Below are 23,874 nucleotides of genomic sequence, written 5' to 3'. Positions count from 1 at the left end.
TTATTTACTATTTACACACACAAGCAAAAAGGAGCAATCAAGGTTTATTTACAACACATAAGACGCAGGTGACACAGTGCAAATTTTAGCTTACCTACAGACTTAATTAAATACCCAGGGACAGAACAAACAAAACAAACTCACGTATACAAGAAGGGTGGAAAGGCAGGAGGTGGATGGCTGGAGGGAGAGGGAGGTCCAAGGGGGTCCCGCAGCACAACCGGCGCGTTTAGCAGCCGCCGTTCAGTCCAGGCCCCACGCTGCTGTTTTGGCTGCTGTGTACGTCGCGTGCTTTGCCAGGCCTTGTCCGACTCGTCTGGTCCAAACCCTCAACTCTTTCTTGGTTCACTCACTCCTCACCACCGACTCCTCACCGCAACCAACTGACCACCGACTCCACTGACTGACTCTTCACGACTCTCTCTTGACGACCAACTCCCTCTGGCAACCGACTCAGACCAACTCACTACTCACTTCCGTTTGCGCCTTTTATAGCGCCTCCAGCGATTACGCCGCCGGCGTTTTGGACACGCCCATCGGGGTGCTCACCTCGGCCCTGGTTGGTCGCGCGACCCTCGGGCTCCGCCCTGGATGACGACGGGCGGGCACGCCCCTCCTCCCCTCTATGACGAGGTGGAGACACGCCTTTCTTCTCCGACTCAAGCACATGGTCAATGGCGGTTATTGGAGGGGAGGTGATTGGGAATCGAGGGCTCAGCAATGACGAGAGGGGATGTAATATGGAAATGGAGGTTTTGGGGATGGGAAGGAAAGGGAGATTTTGGGGATGGGAAGGAAAGGGGATCTATTCTCTTTCACTGGTGCAATGGAGTACTTCAATTAATGGGAGACACAGCCTTACCCTAAAACACAGAATAAGAGATAACTACCAACAGGGGTATTCTATTACTTGGCTGATGTGTATGCTCGTGGACTAATTATGGGATGCCCTTTCACCTTTACACAGCTCCGGAGGTAGGGGGGCGCAGAATAACCAATAATAATAATAGTACAGCACACAATCAAAAAATATACAGTCCTCATCTCCGCAACACTGCACCCTCCTCCTCTTAGGCACGTCCCGGGCGTACAACTTTTACTTTTAGTGTGACACGTAGGTGTAGTTCCCTCTACTTTTAACCTGACCCTGAGTGCGACAGTTTTAAAACATAAATAAATGTGTCCCGCTGCTCCATTGCACCCTGCCTAACAGACTTACGCCCACAGTTAACCGAATTGCGGAATGGTCTTCAAACTATACACTGACGGTGGGAAGCATTATTTACAATGACGCTATTTTTATTTACAAAACTAACCCAGGACCTGTAATTGTTCTTTCTGGGGGGGAGACAGTCTGCTCTGCATCGACGCACCATTAAAGCACCCAAAAACGCACCAATACACACCCAAGCACCAATCGGTGCAGTCACCATAGTTCATCAGTGTTCCATAAAAATAAAATCAACAACCCCTAACCCTGCAGGTGATCTCTTGCTCTTCGGCTCCCTCTGCTGGTTATTATTATTTTCCTGGTGTTGTCATCTTCCCTTGCTGGCGGCCTATTTGCAATAAAAGAATGCACCTAACGTGTCCGTTTTTATTTTATTTATGGCCCACAGGGGCCGACTACATGTGGTTCACCTGTGGGGCATCGGTGCCCTGTGGCCAAGGTCCGCCAGCAAGATTTCGGGCCCTCATGGCCGGTTCCAGCAGAGGGGCCATGCCCCAACCCATGGGGTCCATAAGTGGTGCTCGGCCACAGACATGTGGTCCATAATGTGGTGCATCGATGCAGACAGCTGGTTCTGGGAATTTCGGGCACACAATGGCCGACCCACGCACGCTCCCCTCGGCACCCAGTGGCGCACAGGTCATGTGGGAGACAAAAGGGGAAAGACAATTGAGCGAGGGGTAAGGTCACAAGGGTACACATCAATAAGGCAATGCAAGGCGAAATGCGTACGGAGGGCGAAGTGAGAAAGCTCGTCCCTACTGTACGTCACCCCCCTGTCACCTACCCTACCCTTGCCCTTACCCCATATGTACAAAAATCTACACATTTACAAATTCGTCACTACTGTCACGTCTTCCCCATATTTCCCCTATACCAAATTCGTCTCCACAATCCCTCTACTTCAAAATTTGCCATCACCAAATTCATCATCAATCCTCATAAGGAGGCAGAGATGGAACATCAAAGCACAATGTCACACCCACGTCATGATGCGTCTCACAATCCAAACATTTGCACAGTAAAAAATAATTAAACATGGCATGGTGCGGAGTACCTGTCACCTCAGGTGAGTGGATGCAGATGGTGCGAGGAGACTTCATCCTAACTACTTCCTAAATGACATTAACACACTTTACACTACCCGGGGTCTCTCCCTGCCAATCCATTGGCCAACTTACACTATGGGTTCTAAAAACCAATTCCCATTGCCCAAACTGTGGTGCTTCTCAATTTGGGGTCTCACTCCCCCGATTCATCTCCCGGTGCCTCGCACAATTTCTGGGCTGCGACGTGTAGCTCTCCCAGCAGGTCTACCCACCTGCACACCTCCACCACTGCAGTTGCCACCCGAGCTTACCTAGCTCCTCACCCTAACCTAACTAACTGGGGCAGGCCCTCTCCTGGCTCTGTCACCCCCTGGCACTGGGCTACCCGGGTCCGTCCTCCGGATCCTCGGGCCCCATCCACAACTACCGGCTCCCAGAGCCCACCTGCGGCCTCACCTGGCCGACATCCTCACAGTGGTGGAGTGCCCAAACCAACTACACACACTAACAGGCTACACGCCCAGCCATTTCCACAACACTAATGCACCCATCCAAATACCATTCTTTCACCTCGCACCACAGATGCCAATATCCAACCACAATTTACCTGTACCCTCTACCTAACACTTACACTACCCGCCCCGGGTATCCGTGATGGGGGTCCACTCTTCCCCCATTCACACCTTCGCACCATCCACTCCACTCCACAATTTCCACCATTCTCACTCCACGACCATCCATTCCAATACTCCAGATATTCCACACTACCATTTATTCCACACAGCCACATACACCTGTTGTTGCACACCTGTGCCCTCACACCTGGTGCCACCTGCACCCTCCTTTCTTCCTGTACCATTTGGTCAACACAACACGCAATCACCACTACTCCCTCATACACTGCTCCACACACCTGTTCAGTTGCACACCTGTGCAATCACACCTGTTCAATCCTCACACACACGGCATCATCTCATCTAACTACTCCCCTCTGAAACTTGCGCTTCCCAGTCGTCCCTTTAAACTATTGCGCTCCCTCGTCATTATAATCCACACTAAACTACCTGCGTCCCCACTACAGGTATCAGTCACTATCTAACCTTACCGTCACCTAATGTCATCTTCGCTAGATCCCTAACAATATAACCTAACCCACCCGGGCTAGTTTTCACTGCCATACACCCCATAAACTATAGCTCCTTTGCCCCACGTCTGTGAGGGATGGTGGATTTGCCATCCCACCACATCGGGGGTCTCTCACTATCAATTTTGTTCGTCCAGATTCCAACCAATTCAAAAAGTTTCCATTTACTGCCAATTCTACCCACTATTATAAATTTCGTATCAAATCACTATCACTATCATCATCACAGTCCGCTATACCCTAGCCTCGGTGCGTCATGACATCATTAAACTCGGCTTCGTAAAGCCGAGCAATGAATTTGGGTGGTTTGGTCGCCTGCAGGTTGAGTCCGTCCGGCTTTCGGTTCAAGGGAGGTGGTTTGGTTGGACCGAGGCTCCACGCACCATCTCGGCGCGGCACCTTGCGGTCCCGGGCCCGATGGCTCAATCTCCCCCGGTCGGAACCCCGTCCCCACGAGGGGGCACCGTTCCGCTTCCTCCCACTCGCCCTTGAACCGGACCGGTCGCCTGGCCCAACAAGGCCCGGACTCGACCGTGCGGGGCGGGGCCAAGCCCGAATCGGCAACGACGCTTCGAAGAGAAGCGACGCAGCTTCGATCCGCGCCGGGCCCTGCATCCAACAAAGGGCTCCTCGCACTGAGTGCTCGCATCGGTTATCCGTCGCTCTAACCACTAACCCGGTTACCGTCGATGCTTTACTTGCATGCTTACAAGCATACGCTACCCCTTTCACCCTCACAAAACCTGGCGTTCCAACGCCGTCCGTACATTCCACCAACGCTCTCCCTGTTACACACCACACCTCTCGCGCACACTCTTGCGCACACTTTGGTCCACACCTCTCCTCCGTTACGTCCTCCGTAACACTCACCATGGGCGTGCACTCTTGCATCCACCCACTAACGCGCTCACATGGGCTCTCCCACACCCGCGCCACCACCAATTCAGGTGTGCTTTCTCGCACACGTTCCACCACCACCTTACTCTCTGTGTCACACTTCGTACACCCCGACGTGCATTCTCGCTCGCACTTGGTTTCACACTCGCGCTCCGATGTGCCCTCTCGCACCTGCGCCATCACCAACTCACTATTCGTGTCACACTCCGTACACCCCGACGTGCATTCTCGCTCGCACTCGGTTTCACTCCCACACTTTATAACACACCCACTCGCCGACGCACACTTTTTCCTCCCACGCGTGCCATTTCCACTCACACGGGACCCTTCACCAACGCCCGGATGCTTCCTCGATCCCAAGCGCGCGAAAATTCTTTTGTCGCTAAACATCCTCTTACAAAATCTACCCGCACAATATACAGCACGTCTCACCTTCGGGGTTCTTCTTCCTCCCTGCACCAAAACCTGCAAACTTCCATTTGGATTAGCGAGTACAGCATCAGGATGTGCATTTAGACTTTGAGCAATTTCCATTCCTTCCTCCGATTGTTGCTCTTTTAACTTTAAGTCCCCGGTCTCTCCAATTTCAACTATACCCATAATTTCTTTGTTCACCTCGACGACCGTTGGCTTTAATAAAATTCCCTCTACCTCATCGGTCGCCGGCTTTTCCAAACCCCGGGTTGCGATTTCTACCCCCGTCATTGTACCCGTGCTTTCCTCCGCTTCGCTCAACCAGCGCTTTTCGACCCGCTTTACCTCCTCGTGCACCCCTGGGACCCTTTCGCCCAACTTGCGGTCTCTGTCCCTCTGCTCCCTTTTCTCCCTATCGGCCCTCATTCCGTTTATTGTTGCTTCAATTTGCTCACTCCGAGCATCCATTTTTGCCATCAATTGGTCCATAAAAAATCGCATGTACCCTGGTATCTCCGGCTCGGCTGCCGCGACCACGTGCGCAGCGCAATTTGGTGCTGCTTCGGTCACGGGCGCGGCAAAATTTGGTGCCGCTACACCCACGTGCGCGAGGACGCCATCTTGTGCGTCTGATACTCTCTCAACCGCCTCCTCATTGCTCCCCTCCATCTGATCCTGGGTTACTCCTAACCCCTCCTCTAGCTCAACCACCGGCATTCGATCGCCTTGACCAGCCATGGCGCGATTTCAAAATTCGGGTTTTATAAAACAAAACAAATTTCGGCCGCTCCAAATTTTGACAAAATTTTTTTCTAGATGTTTTTTTAAAAAAAAATTTTGGTTCGGGCCCCGAATCCCACTCCCAGACACCAATTGTTACAGATCGCGGTTTAGATGTTATGATGACCGAGCGGTGGTGTATTACCGCGACCTAACAGGATCCCCGACTCACCCGATTCACCCAGACGTTGGCCGAATCGCGCTACAGCTAGTCAATAGGGAAAAGACAAAGGCGACACGGATGTGAAGAAGAAGAAGAAGACAAAAAGGTTGGAAATACTACTGAATTTATTTACTATTTACACACATAAGCAAAAAGGAGCAATTAAGGTTTATTTACAACACATAAGACGCAGGTGACACAGTGCAAATTTTAGCTTACCTACAGACTTAATTAAATACCCAGGGACAGAACAAACAAAACAAACTCACGTATACAAGAAGGGTGGAAAGGCAGGAGGTGGATGGCTGGAGGGAGAGGGAGGTCCAAGGGGGTCCCGCAGCACAACCGGCGCGTTTAGCAGCCGCCGTTCAGGCCAGGCCCCACGCTGCTGTTTTGGCTGCTGTGTACGTCGCGTGCTTTGCCAGGCCTTGTCCGACTCGTCTGGTCCAAACCCTCAACTCTTTCTTGGTTCACTCACTCCTCACCACCGACTCCTCACCGCAACCAACTGACCACCGACTGACTCTTCACGACTCTCTCTTGACGACCAACTCCCTCTGGCAACCGACTCAGACCAACTCACTACTCACTTCCGTTTGCGCCTTTTATAGCGCCTCCAGCGATTACGCCGCCGGCGTTTTGGACACGCCCATCGGGGTGCTCACCTCGGCCCTGGTTGGTCGCGCGACCCTCGGGCTCCGCCCTGGATGACGACGGGCGGGCACGCCCCTCCTCCCCTCTATGACGAGGTGGAGACACGCCTTTCTTCTCCGACTCAAGCACATGGTCAATGGCGGTTATTGGAGGGGAGGTGATTGGGAATCGAGGGCTCAGCAATGACGAGAGGGGATGTAATATGGAAATGGAGGTTTTGGGGATGGGAAGGAAAGGGAGATTTTGGGGATGGGAAGGAAAGGGGATCTATTCTCTTTCACTGGTGCAATGGAGTACTTCAATTAATGGGAGACACAGCCTTACCCTAAAACACAGAATAAGAGATAACTACCAACAGAGGTATTCTATTACTTGGCTGATGTGTATGCTCGTGGACTAATTATGGGATGCCCTTTCACCTTTACACAGCTCCGGAGGTAGGGGGGCGCAGAATAACCAATAATAATAATAGTACAGCACACAATCAAAAAATATACAGTCCTCATCTCCGCAACAATATGATAGTCTACTCGTGTGCCAAATTTGGTGCTTTCCTCACAAAATGCACAATTGTTATGCTATATTTAGCTTAGCTGCCGGACTATTTAGATTTTGATGATTTGCGTGTGATATGATTTAACGGATGTTTATATATATATATATAATATAAATATATATGAATTTGGTTTATATGAATCGTTTAAAATAAAAAAGCCTTCAATTTCCGATATTTTACCTTTTCATTTGGGCCGCCCAATTGAAGCCCCGCCCATAGGGCAAGTACCGTTGCGAGTTATTATAATAAAGTTTTGTTGAAAATTTGATGACAATAGCTCAAATGTTAAAACGTTACGGTCTGGAGACGCGTGTGCATGCACGCACGCACGCACACACAAAACCCCGCCTGTCTCCTGCTGTGCACGGGACGGGCTAATGATCTTGTGGCCAGACTACACAAACTCAGGGACAGATATAGACTCCAGGGACCGGCTGCTAGAAGATATCCGGTGGATAAATATAATTTGCCGGATATGTGAAGTATCCACGGGTTAGGCTTATCCTGGCTTACAGCAACCGGGCCCAGGTCAATTAAGAGATGCTTTTCTGCAGGAATGGATTGAGTCACCCATTGAGTAATGATTTAAATAAAAATTTTTTAATTTTAATGAGTATCAAAGTATCCCCCCCCCCCCCTCCCATGCCCCCTCCTCCCCACAGATTCCAGATGTCCCTGTTATCTGCTGTTATACTTGTGTGCTCCCCTGTCTCTCCCCATCTCGTCTCCCACTCCCCTTATATGTTTTATGTGTCAGTTTGTTTTTATGTGATTAATGTTAGCTCTTACACGAGCCTTGATCTTGAATACAAAAAAAAAGAGAGCAAAGAAGAATGGTTACTTCTTGTAAAGTTTCTCGAGTCCAAAAGATGGACACCAATAATTATTGCTTTTATTGTCAGGGATGCGGTTTTCTACTTGCAGCTTGTGATTTTTTTTATCGACAATGATAATAAATGGTTTTCTATCAAAGAAATTTTTAAAAACATTCAATATCTTTTAAACACTAGTATTTTCCACCATATTACATTACTTATTTCATTATATTACTAGAATGGAGGTGGATCCAAAGATCCAAAGACAAGTTTTTGTTGCATGAAGTTGCAAAGCAAAGAAAGATGTTAACGTTCGTAAAATAAACAACTCACTCACCCCAGAAGTAGGAAGAAACTAGAGAAAGTAAGGATTTGCTTGAGGGTGTTGAGTGCTGCTTTGAGATTGGTTGTGAGATGATCAAACTCGTTATCAATTCGTCCAATCATGTGGGAAACCTCTTCTTCATTCAGGATGTCCTTCCGGCTCGTTACCTGATGGCAACAAGAAGTTTAATGCTTAAAAATAATCAAATTAACTGCTCACAAAAATTCAGTACATTTGATTTATCCAGATTTTCAAATATGTAATGAAGAGAAACAGTTCCTGAACTGTTCTTCCTACGAGGTGAATGCCCTCCCAAGTCAAATAAATATTCAGGAACTTGGCTTCAATTGAAGTCCTCAAATTTGATAAGTTGATATTCAAGTGAAATAGTGAGCAGTAGAATGTAAGAAAATACAGGTACTCCACAAATAAATGGAGAAACAAATGCATCGGAAGAAAACTCCGTGTGGTATATTCATAAAAACACATAACACACGTGCTTCAATAGGTTTCCACTCTCATTCCAAAATTTCTCCCTCCCGGTTTCCTCTTCTTCCCTTTTCTGTTCACCTCCTGGAGAGGTAGAAAGCCCATGCCTCATCTCCTCTCATGTTTATACACCGAGTGCTCTTCTTCATGCCCCAAGTCATCCTTCTCACCACCCAAATCATGCACTTTGTTGTTCGACTTTCTGCCCATCAAACTTCAAACCATATTTGTTTCGTAATGGGTGTGAGATTACGGTGTTAAACCCCTTCAACATCAGTATTTCCCCCCTCCCCCCCACCCTCAACATAATCTCCTTTGTGTCCTGCTCCACTCCCATATCCCTCACACAGCCCCTCCCATCTTCCCCCAGGATTACCATCGGCTGCGATTTCCCCTCCGCTCCCACATCCGTTGTCTGTGTGTTGTACCAACCCCCTAACAGTGCCAACTCCATTAGATCTGTCTCTCCCCCAACATGGAACAACTTTTAACCACTCATTCGAACTATCTCTCTTCCAATATATGTGTGTATTTGTATGTATGTGTATACATATATTAATGTCTTCTCCATATTATTATATCCATATTACACAATATATATCTATATCTATATATATATTTGTGCAGCGTCTGTCCTGTGTTGTGTTGTCACTGAACTACTTTCTCAAACTTTTGTGAAATCGTACCAAACTTCTGGTATGCACATATCTCTCCCGTCGGTATGTCCTAAGGGTATTTGTTTTGAAAACAAATTCCAATTTTTTTTTTTTTTGGGAATTTTTTTGGGAATTTTTTTTTTTTCAACTTCAATTGTTTATAAAATGTGATATCACGTATATTACAAATACATTTGTGCAAAATAATTGTTTGAATTATGATTGGTTTAGACAAGGACAAAACGGCAACTCGGGTGCAGTCATTTATCTATACTAGGGCATGCCCGTACTATATATATATATCTAAAATTATATCCCCCCCCTCTATTTACATGAAATGGTTTGGTCCAAAGCGAACGGCTTGCGAGTACGGTGACAATCCCCCCCCTCTATTTACATGAAATGGTTTGGTCCAAAGCGAACGGCTTGCGAGTACGGTGACAATCCCCCCCCCTCTATTTACATGAAATGGTTTGGTCCAAAGCGAACGGCTTGCGGAGTTTGGTAAAGAAATCGCCATAACGTGCACAAACGCGCAGGAAAGCGAAAGAATCGCAAATTAGTTTTAATTAGTTTTAAAACATAGTTTAACGCCAACATAGCGGCAACATAGTTTGCCAACGTGAAATAAATGAATACGCTCTCAAATGTGCCGTCCGAGGCAGAGTCTGTTCGGCACGTTCGGCACACGTGATAGCTCGCTGCTCTCTGATTGGTTGAATCGTTTTTTGGACATAGCTCGGTAACTACTTGTCCGATTAATATGAAACCTTGAAAAGGCACATCCTCGGGTCCCCAGCAATATACCTGGCAAGTTTCAAGTATATCGAACCCGTGGTTGTCGAGAAACAGCGGTCACAGACATACAGACAGACATACATACATACATACATACATACATACACACAGAGATTACTGGAATTATAGATAGATATCGACACATCTGGGCAGTGTCTGGGTGGTGTTGTCACTTAACGACTCCCTCAAACTTTTGTTTCCGTGGTTGTGAAATGATTTTAATAACGTTGTGGTGGTTTTGAATCACGTGGTGGTGAGGTGTTTTTAATTAGGTGGTGGTGAGGTGTTTTGAATTACTTGGTGGTGAGGTGTTTTTAAATGATGTGGTGGTGAGGTGTTTTTAATTTTGTGGCTGTGAGGTGTTTTTATTACGTGTTTTATGGCTGAGGTGTTTTTATTACGTGTTTTATGGCTGTGAGGTGTTTTTAATTTCGTGGTGGTGAGGTGTTTTTATTACGTGTTTTATGGCTGTGAGGTGTTTTTATTACGTGCTTGATGGCTGTGAGGTGTTTTCAATTTCGTGGTGGTGAGGTGTTTTTAATTTCGTGGTGGTGAGGTGTTTTTATTATGTGTTTTATGGTGGTGAGGTGTTTTGAATTACTTGGTGGTGAGGTATTTTGAATTACGTGGTGGTGGGGTGTTTTGAATTACATGGTGGTGCGGTGTTTTGAATTACGTGGTGGTGAGGTGTAATCGTCCCAAACTTCCAGTCTGCACCTACCCCTCCCCTATGTGTGTGCTGAGGGGTTCTTTCTTGAAAAAAAACATTCAACCTAAATCTTCAACCTAAATTGCCTATAAAAATGTAATATCACAAACACAACAAATACATTTGTGCAAAGTAATTGTTTGTATTATGATTGGTGAAAATCATGACAACACAGCAACTCAGGTAGTCATTATCCTCAGTTAAAACAAGCCCGTTCCTCAGTATCGACGCTTGGCGAGGCGAGCGGAGCGAGCCGAGCCAAGCTAGTATATATATATATATATATATATATATATATATATATATATATATATATATATATATATATATATATATATATATATATCTGTGCAGTGTCTGTCTTGTGTTGTGTTGTCTTGTCACTGAACTACTCCCTCAAACTTTTGTGAAATCGTATCAAACTTCTGGTATGCACCTATCTCTCCCGTCGGTATATCCTAAGGGTATTTTTTTTGAAAATGTTTCCAATTTAAATACTTGGGAAATGTTTTGGGAATTTTTTTTTTTTCAACCTAAGTTTTCAACCTCAATTGTTTATAAAATGTGATATCACGTATATTACAAATACATTTGTGCATTATGATTGGATTGTTTGAATTATGATTGGTGTAAACCATGACAAAACGGCAACACAGGTACAGTCATTTATCTATACTAGGGCGTGCCCGTACGTGGGTGCAAAAAAACATGCGTGCAAACAACAACAACAAAAAAAAACTTTGAAACCACGTGGCAGTAACGACCACAGAACCCCCCCCCCCTCTATTTACATGAAATGGTTTGGTCCATTCGCAAAGCCAAAGCGAACGGCTTGCGAATACGGTAGAACCCCCCCCCCCCCCTCTATTTACATGAAATGGTTTGGTCCATTCGCAAAGCCAAAGCGAACGGCGAACGGCGAAATCGCCATAGCTCGGTAACTACTTCTCCGATTAATATGAAACCTTGAAAAGGCACATCCTCAGGTCCCCAGCAATATACCTGGCAAGTTTCAAGTATATCGGACCCGTGGTTGTCGAGAAACAGCGGTCACAGACAAACAAACACACAGACACACACACAGACACACACACAGACACACACACACACAGAGATTACTGGAATTATAGATAGATATCTACATATCTAGGCAGTGTCTGTTGTCACTGAACTACTCCCTGAAACTTTTGTTTCCATGGTTGTGAAGTGTTTTGAATCACGTGGTGGTGAGGTATTTTGAATTATGTGGTGGTGAGGTATTTTGAATTATGTGGTGGTGAGGTGTTTTTAAATGACGTGGTGGTGAGGTGTTTTTAAATGACGTGGTGGTGAGGTGTTTTTAAATCACGTGGTGGTGAGGTATTTTGAATTATGTGGTGGTGAGGTGTTTTTAAATGACGTGGTGGTGAGGTGTTTTTAAATACGTGATGGTGACTGGTGAGGTGTTTTGAATTACTTGGTGGTGAGGTGTTTTGAATTACTTGGTGGTGAGGTGTTTTGAATTACTTGGTGGTGAGGTGTTTTGAATTACTTGGTGGTGAGGTGTTTTGAATTACTTGGTGGTGAGGTGTTTTGAATTACTTGGTGGTGACGTGTTTTGAATTACTTGGTGGTGAGGTGTTTTGAATTACTTGGTGGTGAGGTGTTTTGAATTACTTGGTGGTGAGGTGTTTTGAATTACTTGGTGGTGAGGTGTTTTGAATTACTTGGTGGTGTGGTGTTTTGAATTACTTGGTGGTGTGGTGTTTTGAATTACTTGGTGGTGAGGTGTTTTGAATTACTTGGTGGTGAGGTGTTTTGAATTACTTGGTGGTGAGGTGTTTTCAATTACATGGTGGTGAGGTGCTTTGAATTACTTGGTGGTGAGGTATTTTGAATGATGTGGTGGTGAGGTGTTTTTAAATCACGTGGTGGTGAGGTATTTTGAATTATGTGGTGGTGAGGTTTTTAAATGACGTGGTGGTGAGGTGTTTTTAAATACGTGATGGTGACTGGTGAGGTGTTTTGAATTACTTGGTGGTGAGGTGTTTTGAATTACTTGGTGGTGAGGTGTTTTGAATTACTTGGTGGTGAGGTGTTTTTAAATTACGTCGGGGTGAGGTGTTTTAAATTAGGTGGGGTGAGGCGTCTTAAATTACTTGGTGGTTGGGTGTTTTAAATTACGTGGGGGTGAGGTATTTTAAATTACATGGGGGTGAGGTATTTTGAATTACGTGGTGGTGAGGTGTTTTGAATTACTTGGTGGTGAGGTGTTTTGAATTACGTGTGTGGTGAGGTGTAATCGTCCCAAACTTGCAGTCTGCACCTACCCCTCCCGTGTGTATGTGCTGAGGTGTTCTTTTTTGATTTTATATATTTTTTCAAGCGAAATCTTCAACCTAAATTGCTTATATAAATGTAATATCACAAACACTACAAATAAATTTGTGCAAAATAATTGTTTGTGTGATTGGTGTAAATCATGACAACACAGCAACTCAGGTCGTCATTACCTGCAGCTAAAACAAGCCCGTTCCTCTGTAACGACGCGTGGTGAGGTGAGTGCAGTGAGCCGAACCAAGCTAGTACATATATATACACACATATATATATATATATATATTATATAATATATATATATATGTATATATTATATAATATATATATATATATGTATATATTATATAATATATATATAAATATATATGTATATATTATATAATATATAAATATATATGTATATATTATATAATATATATATAATTATATATGTATATATTATATAATATATATATAATATATATGTATTATATATATATATATATATATATATATATATATATATATATATATATATATATATATATATATATATATATATATATATATATATAAATATATATATATATATATATACAGTGAAACCTTGACTTACGAGTTTAATTCGTAAGTTAAGAAGATTTTATATATATATATATATATATATATATATACAGTGAAACCTTGACTTACGAGTTTAATTCGTTCTGTGACCGAGCTCGACTACACCAATTTTTTTTGAAATATATATATATAAATATCTCGCGCTTTATATTTCACCTGTATGCAGCATACAAGTTGGCAGGATGGCCTGGACTGGAGGTACGCACACTTGACTCTAAACTGTCCAGCCTGGGTTTGAATCCCGACCCAGCTATAACCTGTCATGTCGGTGTTTCACAGGCAGGGTGATTCATCAATGTGTGTACCGCTAAACTGGGCGCCTCGTTTGCGTCTCATTAGTTGTTGGATGTTAAGGATCTCACCGTGTCTTCCACAAAGAGAAGGCGAGCTATCGCCGGCACTCTGAACAAGTTGTGGCCTGGCATGCTCTTCTCCTCTGCCGTTATATACGTCCTCCTCGGCATCTTTTTCCAGAAGAGCCCCGTCTCGTCACAGTTGAAGATTTGCTGGGGGATGTATCCTTCGGCTTCTATCAGTTCGGCAAAAGTTATAATAAAATCTTCAGCTGCCTTCACATCCGAGCTTGCTGCCTCACCATGCCTGACGACGGAGTGAATGCCGGTCCTCTTCTTAAAATTATCAAACCATCCCCGACTGGCTTTGAATGACTCTTCCGATGCCTCGTCCGTTGATTTTCCCACCGTCTGCTGCACCAAATCCCCGTAAATGTCTCGTGCCTTCTCACAGATGATGCTCTCGGTCACGGCATCTCCTGCGAACTGCTTCTCCATCAACCACACAAACAACAACTTCTCCATCTCTTCATGGACAGAGGTCCGGAGCTTTGAAATAATCTTAATACCCTTGGCTGGCGTTATAGCCTTTATCGACTCCTTCTGCTTCAAAATCGTACATATCGTAGAAGTACTACGATCGTACTGCCTCGCCAAGTCGACAACACGCACACCTCGCTCAATGTTTTTCGACGATTACGTGTTTTATATCCAAGCTCGCTCGTAACTCAGATCTCGGCTCGCATCACAAAGCAAAAAATCGACCGAGCGACGGCTCGTATCTCGGAAAACTCGTAAGTTGGTGCACTCGTAAGTCAAGGTTTCAATATATATATATATATATATATATATATTGGAATGAGATGTTCGACGAGCACATCTGGGTGTGATGTTCGGGTGTCCACATATGTCCACATACTATATATATATATATATATATATATATATATATATATATATATATATATATATATATATAAATATATATATACACACACACACTACATGGCCAAAAGTATGTGGACATATGTGGACACCCGAACATCACACCCATATGTGCTCGTCGAACATCTCATTCCAAAATGATGGGCATTAATATGGAGTTGATCCCCCCCCCCCCCCCCTTTGCTGCTATAACAGCCTCCACTCTTCTGGGAAGGCATTCCACTCGATGTTGGAACATTGTTGCGGAGATTTGCTTCCATTCAACCACAAGAGCATTAGTGAGGTCGAGCACTGATGTTGGGCGATTAGGCCTGGCTCGCAGTCAGCGTTCCAATTCATCCCAAAGGTGTTCGATGGGGTTGAGGTCAGGGCTCAGTGCAGGTCGGTCAAGTTCGTCCACACCGATCATGACAAACCATTTCTGTATGGACTTCGCTTTGTGCACGGGGTGCACGGGGGCATTGTCATGCTGAAACAGGAAAGGGACTTCCCCAAACTGTTGCCACAAAGTTGGAAGCACATAATCATCTAGTTCTAGAATGTCATTGTATAGAAAGAACCATCATGAAGAGGCCATTTTTCCCCCGCAGCGCGGGGGTTGGCTTTTTTCGGGCACCGTGGTTCCCTTTTTGAAGCAATGTTTTATGGCCGGATGCTCTTCCTGCCAATAACCCTGTTAGTCACCTCTTGTGACACAGGGAATTACCAGTTAACTGGTACTCAATTTGCCGACCTCGGAAGGATGACAGGCGGAGTCACCCCCCCCCCCTGGCGTTAATTCAGTGATCGCCCGGGATTCAAACCCAGGATCCGAGGATCCCAAGCAGGCACCCTAACCGCTAAGCCAACACCAGGCTGCTCCAGGCAACAACACCAGGCTAGAATGTAATTGTATGCTGTAACGTTAAGATTTCCCTTCACTGGAACTAAGGACTAGACCATTATTCCTCCTCCACCAAACTTTACAGTTGGCACTATGCATTCGGGCAGGTAGCGTTCACCTGGCATCCGCCAAACTCAGATTCGTCCGTCGGACTGCCAGATAGTGTAGCGTGATTCATCACTCCAGAGAACACGTTTTCACTGCTCCAGAGTCCAATGACGGCGAGCTTTACACCACTCCAGCCGACGCTTGGCATTGCGCATGGTGATCTGAGGCTTGTGTGCGGCTGCTCGGCCATGGAAACCCATTTCATGAAGCTTCCGACGAACAGTGGTTGTGCCGACGTTGCTTCTAGAGGCAGTTTGGAACTCGGTAGTGAGTGTTGCAACCAAGGACAGACGATTTTTACACGCTACGTGCTTCAGCACTCGTCGGTCCCATTATGTGAGCTTGTGTGGCCTACACTTCGCGGCTTTGCTGTTGTTGCTCCGAGACGTTTCCACTTCACAATAACAGCACTTACAGTTGACCGGTGCATCTCTAGCAGGGCAGAAGTTTGATGAACTGACTTGTTGGAAAGGTGGCATCCTATGACCGTGCCACGTTGAAAGTCACTGAGCTCTTCAGTACTGTCCATTCTACTGCCAATGTTTGTCTCTGGAGATTGCTTGGCTGTGTGGTTGATTATATATACCTGTCAGCAATGTGTGTGGCTGAAACAGCCGAATCCACTAATTAGAAGGGGTGTCTGCATACTTTTGGCCATGTAGTGTATATGTATATATCAACGGTGTGGAGCGTGATGAGTGCTGCGCCGATCTCCTATGGACGTAAGACCCGCACATGCACAGACCAAAGCGTCACCTCTGGCCCGGAGGAATCAGCCCGGCCACTCATGTCAAAAGACAGAGATTTAATTTATGGTTGTAATTGGTCAAACATAAAGTAGATCCACCGATCCAGATTTCAGACTTATTTTCCTCTTTTGAAGATGCCTTTTTCATAAACAAAGTTAAAAAAAAAAAGTCAACCATTTAAACAGCTTGAGACATGCCCCTTGACACCGTGGCCAAGGCACACGTTCCAACAAGACTGTCGCATGAGCATACACATGCCCCAACCCAAAGGCTGAAGCACATGGTAAATCAAAACACATAATCCTAACCCCAAAGGGCCAGAATGCATGATCATACAAATGGACCACTCCTCCAAAGGAGTGAGTCCCCATGACTTCAACACCATGCTGTCCCGACAAGCGCTTATCTGCCCTCATCAGGACGCCATACCATATAAACATCTAACCAATGAGGACATCTAATGGTGAGCATTAGCCATCCATCATATGTCACACATGGTAAAATACACAATCTGCAAAGAGTGAAAAGCCTGTGTACCACCCAGACTGTCATTCCCGCTAATGCAAACCAAAACAAGAAGGTACAGTGCAGTGGGCGGAGATACAGTCAGCCATGTGAGTGTGATGAGCACTGCCCCGATGTCCTATGCACGCAAGTCCGACGCATGTGCAGACAAGATCGAGCATTTTCTCGTTTTGGTTTTCATGTTGCCAGCTGGTGCAGCCTCGCTCTGCTCATGGCAGGTCACATGACCCAAGACAATGGGTGTCACATTATCTTGCACAGGCACGATCACTCCTTGATGAAGCTGGTAATTCTCGGTTGTGACGGTATGATTAGAGAAGTGTCTGTGGGTTTGTGTCGTTTATGGATGATGTACAGCGAGTGGTAGGAAGTCATACACATCCATCATTTACAGACTGTACAGTCACAATCAAGTGTTACAGTACATATTTTAAAGCGTTACATGTTTCATATACAGTTAGATCTCTGTATCGGGCACCCTGGTCATAACAAACGTTCAGAACATGTTTTCATCAATGCAAAGAATTACGAGATAAGGCCATCCAGTTCAAATGATAACACGACACAAATGAATCACCTTGTACTCGGTCTTGGCTTCAAAGTTCTGGTTCAGCTCATCAATGCTGTCTTCGGTCGTGTCGTACAAGTTCCCAAAGTTTCCAACAATTGGAATGTTATTCTCACACCACCTGTCCAAGACTAGAAATCAAGATATGAATGCAGCATTAGACTTGTCTGAAATGTCACCAAAGTATTATTGTCTACCTGCTTTTGGATACATCTCTGTCAATCCATAATTTTATGTTGCTTTGTTTCCCCGACAAATGCTGTACATCATTCCAAAGTCCACACGTGGAAAGTATGCATTCAAATCAATTACTGACCAACTTGCACACCTGATAAGCAAAGGTGCATTTGGCTTTTTGAAGCTTATAATCTTACGTCCTGCAAATTAGACTTTCTAGGGAAAAAAAATTCAATTCAAACCAAATCTCAATTCACTGATCATGTGATTTATGCTAAATCTAATTTTAGTCAAGACTTCCGTAGTGGGTCATGTTTTACGATGGTGCCAAAGTGATCGCACTTCGGTAACGTCAAACTCACTATGGGTAATGCTGCACAGGAAGTCGAACTTGAGAGGTACACACAAGATGTGGTTGATTATCGGTACCCATATCGTATCCATGCATTTCTTATGCGTGTCTGAAAATTTAGTCTTGCAATGATCCACGGCCTTCTCAAATACATCTGTAGAAGAATGGAAGGACATTCTCAATCAATCAGGCACAAGACCGAAAATCCTCCATTGCGACTCGCTTTCCCAAGATGAAATGGGATGTGTATGAAAGCTGGTCCCTCTTTCAAGAAAACTGTAAAGCTATAACATGCTTAAAACACTTCCTCAACAGCTCACAAGGCAATATCTTACCATAACAGCGAAGTTTCGTTTTAAGTGAGTACATATTCTGGGTATCTTTCGTATCAAGATGTTGCACTTCCTGATTTTCAGCAAAATCTGACATGTCCTTGACCTCCGTGCGGAATATGGAAAAATCCTCCTTGACATCCTTGCTCCCTTCCTCGAGCGACTTGGAGTCACTCTAAAAAAAATTGGAAACAGAGAATATCGTATCACACAAAATTATTAAAAACAACTAACATCAAAAACATCAAAAGCAAAACAAAACCATCAACAACAACAAAAAAGTGTGCGTGTGCGTGTTTAGGAAGTGGAACGGAGTCCTCCCAGGACCCAAAGTATCTACCTCCTCTTTGGTAACGGATCACGACGGTTCATCACCCAAACTGTTCACCTTTTTCAGAGTTTTGTTCCAAGGGCTCTTTTCAGGATCGTCACGAAACCCCGGATTGCCTGCAGTTGTAGTTCATTTGTGGTAATATTCCCAGGGATGGTTTTTAAAATCTCAGTGAGGTTCTTCTTCATCATTCCTGTGGCTGCAATTATCACTGGTACTATTTCGACGCTCTTCAGCTTCCAAGATCTCTTGACCTCATTTTTGAGCTCCTGGTATTTGGTCATTTTCTTGATTTTTGAGTTGTTAAGGCCAAAATCGCTGGGTACTGATATCTCAATCATCAATGCTGTCTTTTCCTTTTTGTTCCTGAGTACAATGTCCGGACGCAATGCTTTGTTTTCTGTGGAATCGATGGAATCATCAGATCGTACGTGAGCATAACGTCCTAATTTTCAATGATTGCCCTTGGTTCGTGCTTCCATGAGGTTTCTGGTACTGGGATGTTTCATTTTTTGCAGATATACCATTGAATGACTTTGCATACTTTGTTGTGCCGTTGTGTATAAAGTTGTTCTGATAATAGTTTTTTGCATACTGAGAGCAGGTGACTCGTACTTTCTGTTTCTGTCTTGCAGAACCTACACTTAACCATTTGGCTCTGTCCTACCATCTTTTTAAATCCATTGGCATAGTGTCCTTGATCTTGGGCATTTCTTATAATTTATTCGCCGTCCCAGTTGAGCTGACCTCTTCTTAGCCATTCCAATGAACCTTCTTTGTCTATCCCCACTCTGTCCAACTCTTCTTTTTTTATATAAATTTCCCTGCTCTTTTATCGTTTTCCCAGTTGTCGGTGTCCATTTGTTGCTCTTTCGTTATATATATATATATCGCTCCCAGCAAGGTGCAGCAGCAGCTGTATGGGACACCTTGCTGGCGGTTCTCCACTGATGATATGAAGGTCGCATAGTGACTGACTTATATATATATATATATATATATATATATATATATATATATATATATATATATATATATATATATATATATATATATATATATATATATATATATATATATATATATATATATATATATATACATATATACACATACATACATACATACATACATACATACATATATATATATACACACGATATCCATTTTTCCGTTCTCCAACCTATAGCTTTGTCTTTAAAAAACTCAACGTTTCGGCCAGCAACCCAGCGTGCGCCGAGCCTCCACTAGCCTTCATCAAGAGAAGTTCCCTTGTTCACCTCCTCCCAGATATATCTGGGGGGAGGGGTGGGCCTATTCTATCAACCAATCACAAAGCTGCGTTGCGAGACCCCGTGACCATGGACCCATGCTCGGCTTATGTTGCAAGTGTTTTGTGCGTGTTTGAGCGGTGTATTGTGTTTTGTTGTCCGTGTTGCCTGTGTCGGCTATGTCCCACTTTGTCTTTGTCCTCCTCCACGCATCGGTGTGTCTCTGGTGTACTTATGCATGAGAGGTCCGTATGCCTGTGGTAACGCCACAGTCTCCTCTGTCAATGGTGCCCGCGTTTGGCCAGTATGCCAGGCCTCCAGTATTCGCCTCCTGGCCCGGTTCGGGGATGCCGCCAGCACGTTCACATTGTCCCATAGAGGAACATGGCCCGCCCTTATTCCATGCTTGGCGATAGCAGATCTTTCTGGGTGATTACACTCAAAGGCCTTGTGGTGTTCATTAATGCGCTGGCCTAAGGTTCTTCCAGTCTCGCCTATGTATTCTCCACCACAGTCACATGGAATGGTGTATACCACACCTGTGCAATCATTCTTCAGTCTTTTGTCTTTGACCTTGGTCAGTGCACGTCTCAAGGTGTATATAGGTTGGTAGTTGACCCTCACCCCGACCGGTCTCAAAATCCTGCCAATCCTTTGAGATACCCGTGACACAAATGGTAGCACGCAGAAGCCCTTAGGTGGTTCCTGTGGCACGTCCTGGATTCTTGGAGCCACCAGTACCATTTCATTTTTTGGGCAGAGGTGGTCTGGGTAGCCATTGGCTTTCAATACCCATTTGAGATGCTTGATCTCATTTGAGATGCTTGATCTCAAGCATCTCAAATGGGTATTGAAAGCCAATGGCTACCCAGACCACCTCTGCCCAAAAAATGAAATGGTACTGGCGGCTCCAAGAATCCAGGACGTGCCACAGGAACCACCTAAGGGCTTCTGCGTGCTACCATTTGTGCCACGGGTATCTCAAAGGATTGGCAGGATTTTGAGACCGGTCGGGGTGAGGGTCAACTACCAACCTATATACACCTTGAGACGTGCACTGACCAAGGTCAAAGACAAAAGACTGAAGAATGATTGCACAGGTGTGGTATACACCATTCCATGTGACTGTGGTGGAGAATACATAGGCGAGACTGGAAGAACCTTAGGCCAGCGCATTAATGAACACCACAAGGCCTTTGAGTGTAATCACCCAGAAAGATCTGCTATCGCCAAGCATGGAATAAGGGCGGGCCATGTTCCTCTATGGGACAATGTGAACGTGCTGGCGGCATCCCCGAACCGGGCCAGGAGGCGAATACTGGAGGCCTGGCATACTGGCCAAACGCGGGCACCATTGACAGAGGAGACTGTGGCGTTACCACAGGCATACGGACCTCTCATGCATAAGTACACCAGAGACACACCGATGCGTGGAGGAGGACAAAGACAAAGTGGGACATAGCCGACACAGGCAACACGGACAACAAAACACAATACACCACTCAAACACGCACAAAACACTTGCAACATAAGCCGAGCATGGGTCCATGGTCACAGGGTCTCGCAACGCAGCTTTGTGATTGGTTGATAGAATAGGCCCACCCCTCCCCCCAGATATATCTGGGAGGAGGTGAACAAGGGAACTTCTCTTGATGAAGGCTAGTGGAGGCTCGGCGCACGCTGGGTTGCTGGCCGAAACGTTGAGTTTTTTTAAGACAAAGCTATAGGTTGGAGAACGGAAAAATGGATATCGTGGATATAATTCCCAACCGCCGTTCATTACTTGATATATATATATATATATTGGTAATTGCTACCTCCACCACCAAAGGTGGATGTTATGTTTTCACCCCTGTCTGTTTGTTTGTTTGCCTGTATGTGAACAAGATATCTCAAAAAGTTGTGGACGGATTCAAACGAAATTTGGCAGAGAGGTAGTGTATGTGACACGGACGAATTGATTAAATTTTGGTGAAGATCCGGATTCGGCTCGTAGAATTTCTAAAGTGATTCTTCACCATTGGGAGATGGGGCCAAAAACGATACATACCAGGATATCTCAAACAGTTGTGGACAGATTTGGACAAAACTTGGTGGACAGGTTGGGTGTCCGACAAGGACTAATCGATTCAATTTTGGTGAAAATCTGAATATGGATTCGGATATGAGAATTATTTAATTATGAAGTGATTCTTCACCATTGAGAGATTGGGTGAAAAGTGATATAAATATATAAAAAATAACCACCTTTAGAGGCCATTTTTCCCCGCAAAGTGGGGGTTGGCCTTTTTCGGGAACCATGGTTGTTGTTGTTTTTTGGTCCCCTTTTTGAAGCAATGTTTTATGGCCGGATGCCCTTCCTGACGCCAACCCTTTTTGCCGCCTTTAACGACAAACAGGGAATTACCAGTGAACTGGTACTCAATTAGCCGACCCCGGAAGGATGACAGGCAGAGTGATTGGTTGATAGAATAGGTTGATAAAATAGTTGATAAAATAGCTCTACCGAGTCAACCCCCCTGGCGTTAATTCAGCGATCGACCGGGATTCGAACCCAGGATCCTAGGATCCTAAGCCGGCACCCTAGCCGCTAGCCCAACACCAGATATATAAAATGATATTTCAAAAAGTTATGGAAGAGTTACGACTAAACTTGGTGGACGAGTTGGTTTGGTGACAAGAACAAGCCGATTCGATTTTGGTTCAGGTCTGAATCCAGATCCGGCCTATCAGTGGATACAAAACAAACTGTTCAGCCTGGCGGAGGTGTGCGCTCTACCGAGTGCCATTCTAGTTGGGGCTGTATTCGTTGCTATTTCATTTTCCTGTGTGGCATCTTCCATTCACACCAGCTTTTACACATTTTATGCAAGGTGAGTTAGGGGATACTTTTCCAGGTTTGTTGTGTTCGTGTTTGCATAAACTTCAATTAGGTAGTCTCTAACTTTTCATGTATTTAGCTAACCTTGCAGTTGTCACTCTCTGGATTTTTTTGAGCTCCACCAAGCTGCAACCTCCTTTTTGTTTCGGCAGGTATATTCTCAGGATGCACAGATTTTTGTTGAACATGTTGTTCATGCTGCAACCTCCTTTTTGTTTCGGCAGGTATATTCTCAGGATGCACAGATTTTTGTTGAACATGTTGTGGCCTTTCCTCGTTTTGATATCTAGTTTATTAAATTCTCATTGCAGCCAGTTTATTATTCCACAACTCCATTGGACCAATGGCACCGCAAGTTGGTTATGGGTTTGATTTAGTTCTTTAGAGAGAGGTATGTTCTCAGGATCTGCCTCATTCTACACAGATATTCTTTAGTAATTGTTTTGTGCATTTGTTTGCTGGTGGCCCTCTGCGACTCCAAGTTATTTGTATGATGCTTCATTTTCTAGCTATTGGATTGTTGTACCTTTCGTCGATTTTTATGTTATCTATTTTTACTGGTTTACCTCATACGAATGTGTACTTGGCACACTTATCTAGGCCAAATTCAATTTGAATGACGACGGAGTACCGTTTCACCAATTTCAGTTGTTCTGCCAATTTTTCGTCGTTCGGTGTGAAGAGCTTTAAATAATCCAAAAACAGTAAGTGTTTCACTTTCCTTGTTTCTTTTTATGTTCTTCTATTGGTGGGCATGATGTATCCACGTCCTTACTCATTAATGAGGTTGCTCAATGGGTCCAGAAACAGGCAAAACAAAAGGGGTGAAGAAGAAGACTGTCTCCCTGGAAGATCCC

General features: G+C 44.7%; 1 protein-coding gene across 1 annotated transcript in view; it reads right to left on the bottom strand.

The window, feature by feature from the left end:
• LOC137415529 (E3 ubiquitin-protein ligase DCST1-like) overlaps positions 1-23,874 on the bottom strand; it is a 147,792-nt gene that overhangs the window by 49,236 nt on the left and 74,682 nt on the right. Inside the window, exons 9-12 of the mRNA XM_078772676.1 lie at positions 18,538-18,709; positions 18,213-18,356; positions 17,683-17,804; positions 8,041-8,195 (exon numbers count right to left, since the gene is read on the bottom strand). Of these exons, the coding sequence (XP_078628802.1) occupies positions 8,041-8,195; positions 17,683-17,804; positions 18,213-18,356; positions 18,538-18,709 (593 nt within the window). The remainder of the gene's footprint in view (positions 1-8,040; positions 8,196-17,682; positions 17,805-18,212; positions 18,357-18,537; positions 18,710-23,874) is intronic.

The sequence above is a fragment of the Myxine glutinosa genome, chromosome 2 (genome assembly GCF_964187855.1).
Source record: "Myxine glutinosa chromosome 2, kmMyxGlut1.1, whole genome shotgun sequence".
Classification (NCBI taxonomy): Eukaryota; Metazoa; Chordata; class Myxini; order Myxiniformes; family Myxinidae; genus Myxine; species Myxine glutinosa.
This window is presented reverse-complemented; position numbering and strand designations above follow the sequence as displayed.